General features: G+C 39.1%; 1 protein-coding gene across 1 annotated transcript; it reads right to left on the bottom strand.

The window, feature by feature from the left end:
• Positions 1–2,082: 2,082 nt before the first annotated feature.
• Positions 2,083–3,159, bottom strand: LOC138869179 (uncharacterized). The gene has a single exon (XM_070146776.1). It carries the CDS (start codon positions 3,157–3,159, stop codon positions 2,083–2,085), a length of 1,077 nt encoding a protein of 358 aa, XP_070002877.1.
• Positions 3,160–3,679: the final 520 nt, after the last annotated feature.

Here is a 3,679-nt window from a genome sequence, read left to right as displayed (position 1 = left end):
CCTGGGGAGATGACTAGCGCCATGTGCTACTAACAACTAAAGCACGACCAAGGTGAAAAATACGACCTGCATATCAAGAGCCATCTTGCTCATATAGCACCACAAGCTACACGGGATCACAACATATGTGCAAATAATCAATATCCCTCCACGAGGCGACGATAATAGTCCAATAGAATACCTAGGGAGAAATATCCTACACCACATTTGCAGTACCATTACAGCTCCTCAATGCCCAATTGATAGCAAGTGCTCAATATCGTATAGGAATGAATAGGAAGGAAATAAAGGCATAAGCTTTAATGGAATCAAATTGCACGACAAGGATTCAAGAAGGGAAGTGCTCCTAATAACCCCGTAACCTCTCGAAGATAAGTACAAACGTCTCCATATCGATCCGCAAGATTCTACTAGACTCGCTCATGACTTGTGAAACCCAAGTGAACCTAGAGCTTCCTAGAGCTTTAATACTAAGCTGTCACGGCCCAAAATCCACTATAGGCCGTGATGGTGCCCAACATCGCCGTTAGGCAAACCAAAGGTGCACTATCACGTTAAATGTTCATTTCATTACTTTCGAAATCATAATTTTATCAAGTAAGGAAATTTACGTCTTTAAAAACGCAGGTACATATATAATTGGTAATGCATAAAAACAAATGGTCATAATAATATGCAAATCCATAAGCATCAACTAGAATATCTCAAAACTCGGTTTCACCTGTGCATGAGTATTTACTCAGGAGTACAATAATAATAATACATCTATCTAGAATGTAAATAAGACATGATAAAGTAAATAATATGATGGAGACTTTGTGGGCTGCGATACGTAGCCTGGAATACAACTCACCATAAAGTCTCCTCAGCAGCTGTGCCTACGCACCAAATCAACACGTACCCATTAAGTATCTATCCTAACCCTAGAGAAGTAGTGACGAGGGATCGACATCGATACTTACTAGTGGTCCAATAAATCAGTATGAAAATTCATAAACAGATATGAAGCACAATAGTAGTAGTGAGGTAAAAATTGTGACTAACATAATCTTTCAAAATTTCTTTCAAATCTCGTATCCTATCTCAACAGATCAAAAAATATCAAGTGCCAATATCAAATGGATAAGGAATACTATATAAAATGCCAAGCATCAGTGGAAGGAAAATCTCGTGAATAATCAGACTGCTAGCGATATAACACACGATTATGTCGAGGTCGTACGACCCGATCCATAGTGGTGTGTACACTGCCGAGGGTCGACCGGCGCAAATCAGAGATGCATCTCAACATACTACCTAGGTATTATGCCCGCTTCATGATCACGTCCAAAGCACACCTCAATAGAGATATGAAATGGTCATTTGCAATAATAAATATCCAACTAGGAGTCGGGGTCGAATCCACTGAGAGTTATGATGGGAGTTAGGGGTATATATTTTAAGCAAGCAAATGGGTTATCAAGATTGTACTTCCACAACAAGGTTTTGTTTTCTATTTCTATTGTTACTCTAATGTATGCAAGATAAAGTAAATAGATTATAGATAACTGTTTTTGAGGTTTTTCCAATTAGATTAAAGGCCTAGGGCTATGACCATAACCTAGGTGTTTGCCTAATGGGATAAAGATGTTAATGAAAATAACCATCATACACCTTTGAAAAGTCATCGATGCATTGCATAAACACAATGGCATCCGCTTGAAAGCAAAGGTACCGTAGGGACATGTAAATGTTGTTTTCTATTGATCTTCCAGAGTAATAAGAATTTGGTTGTAGCCCGAATACCCATCAAGAAAGCAATAGAAGGCATAGCTGGCTAATCTATCGAGCATTTGATCTAAGAAAGGAAATGAAAAGTGATCCTTCCTTGTGACTTTATTGAGCTTGCGATAGTCCATACACACTCTCCAACCAGCCACCGTCTTGTAGGAATCAATTCATTTTTGTCATTGGTGACTACCGTCGTGCCCCCTTCTTTGGGACACATTGAACCGGAGAGGTCCACGAACTATCAAAAATGGGATAGACAACCCCGACATCCAACCACTTGATAATCTCCTTTTTAACAACCTCTTGCATAGCCTAATTGAGTCTCCTTTGATGTTCAATAGATGGTTTGGCTCCTTCCTCCAAATTGATCTTATGCATGCAAAATGTGGGGCTTATTCCCTGAATGTCCGCCAAGATAGCCTTCTTCCTCTTTTGTAGCACCGACAAAGTGGAATCTACCTGCACGTTAATCAAACAAGAGGAAAGAATAACCGGTAAAGTAGAACAAGGACCAAGAAATTCATACCGAAGATGTGGAGGCAATGACTTCAACTCAAAAGTAGCAGGCTCTTCAATAGAAGGCTTTGTAGGAGGATTTGTCCTATTTTCAAGATCCAAATACAATTTCCGGGGTGCATATTTGTACGACCTCATTCCTTGCAAGGAGTTCACGCATTCCATGAAGCCATCCATCTCGTTATCATCAAAGTTGAGCAAGATGGCCTCCAACATATCACCAACATTAGTCATAGCACTTCTGTCATCAACAATAACATCGGTCAACAAGTCCACAAATGGGCACACCTCATTTCTATTTGGTTGCCGCATGGATTTACACACATGAAAAACTACTTTTTCATTACCAACCCGGAAGGTAAGTTCTTTGGCTTCAACTTCAAAAAGAGCCTTCCCCATAGCAAGGAAAGGTCTTCCAAGAATAATCGGTACCTCATAATCAACTTCACAATCGAGAATGATAAAATTTGCCAAAAGAATGAATTTATCAACGCGAACCAAGACATCTTCAATCACTCCCAAAGGCCTCTTCAGAGTATGATCGGCCATTTGTATTCTCATAGAGGTGGAACTTGGTTGCCCCATTCCCAACGTCTTGAAAACTGAGTAGGGAATCAAATTGATACTTTTCCCAAGATCACAAAGAGCTTTAGCAAATTCGTCACTTTCAATTGTACAAGGAATCATGAAAGCACTGGGATCCTCCAACTTAGGAGCCATTGAATGCACAATTTCACTCACTTGATGAGTGACTTTGATAGTTTGAAAATTCATTGACTGCTTCTTTGTCACAAGATCCTTCATGAACTTTGCGTAACCGGGTATTTGTTCCAAAGCTTCAACTAATGGCACATTGATTGAGAGACTCTTCATTATTTGAATAAACTTCTTGAATTTGTTTTCACCATTTTGCTTGGCAAGCCTTTGAGGGTATGGAGGTGGAGGCTTAGGCAATGGTTCCTTATCCCTTTGCACTACTGATGACGTCCAAATCCACTACTAAAAAGTAAATGGACACGGTCGCATGCAATATAATTTACCCAACTATGAGTCGGGGTCGAATCCCACAGAGAACAATATGTAGGCGATTAGGAATGTAAGAAATTATCACTTATCGCGCAATGCCAAACACTTAGAAGTGGTTCTTGGAAAATATTTATATCTAAATGCGGAAATGTAAACTAACCTAGAAAGCAAGTAAAATGATCAATGGCTACAAGTATGGATGCATCGGGAATTACACTCAAGTAACGATCCAATATATTTCAAGATTTCACAAATATGAGCAAGTTTATGTTAATTAACCACGAATAATAATTCTTAATTAGCTTCTTCCAAAGACTAACAAGACTTCCTAATTGAATTATTCCTAACCCAATTAAGAGAATAAGCA

The sequence above is a fragment of the Nicotiana sylvestris genome, chromosome 5, assembly GCF_000393655.2.
Source record: "Nicotiana sylvestris chromosome 5, ASM39365v2, whole genome shotgun sequence".
NCBI classification, from domain to species: domain Eukaryota; kingdom Viridiplantae; phylum Streptophyta; class Magnoliopsida; order Solanales; family Solanaceae; genus Nicotiana; species Nicotiana sylvestris.
Note: the sequence above shows the minus strand (reverse complement) of the source record. Positions and strands in the feature narration are given on the sequence as shown.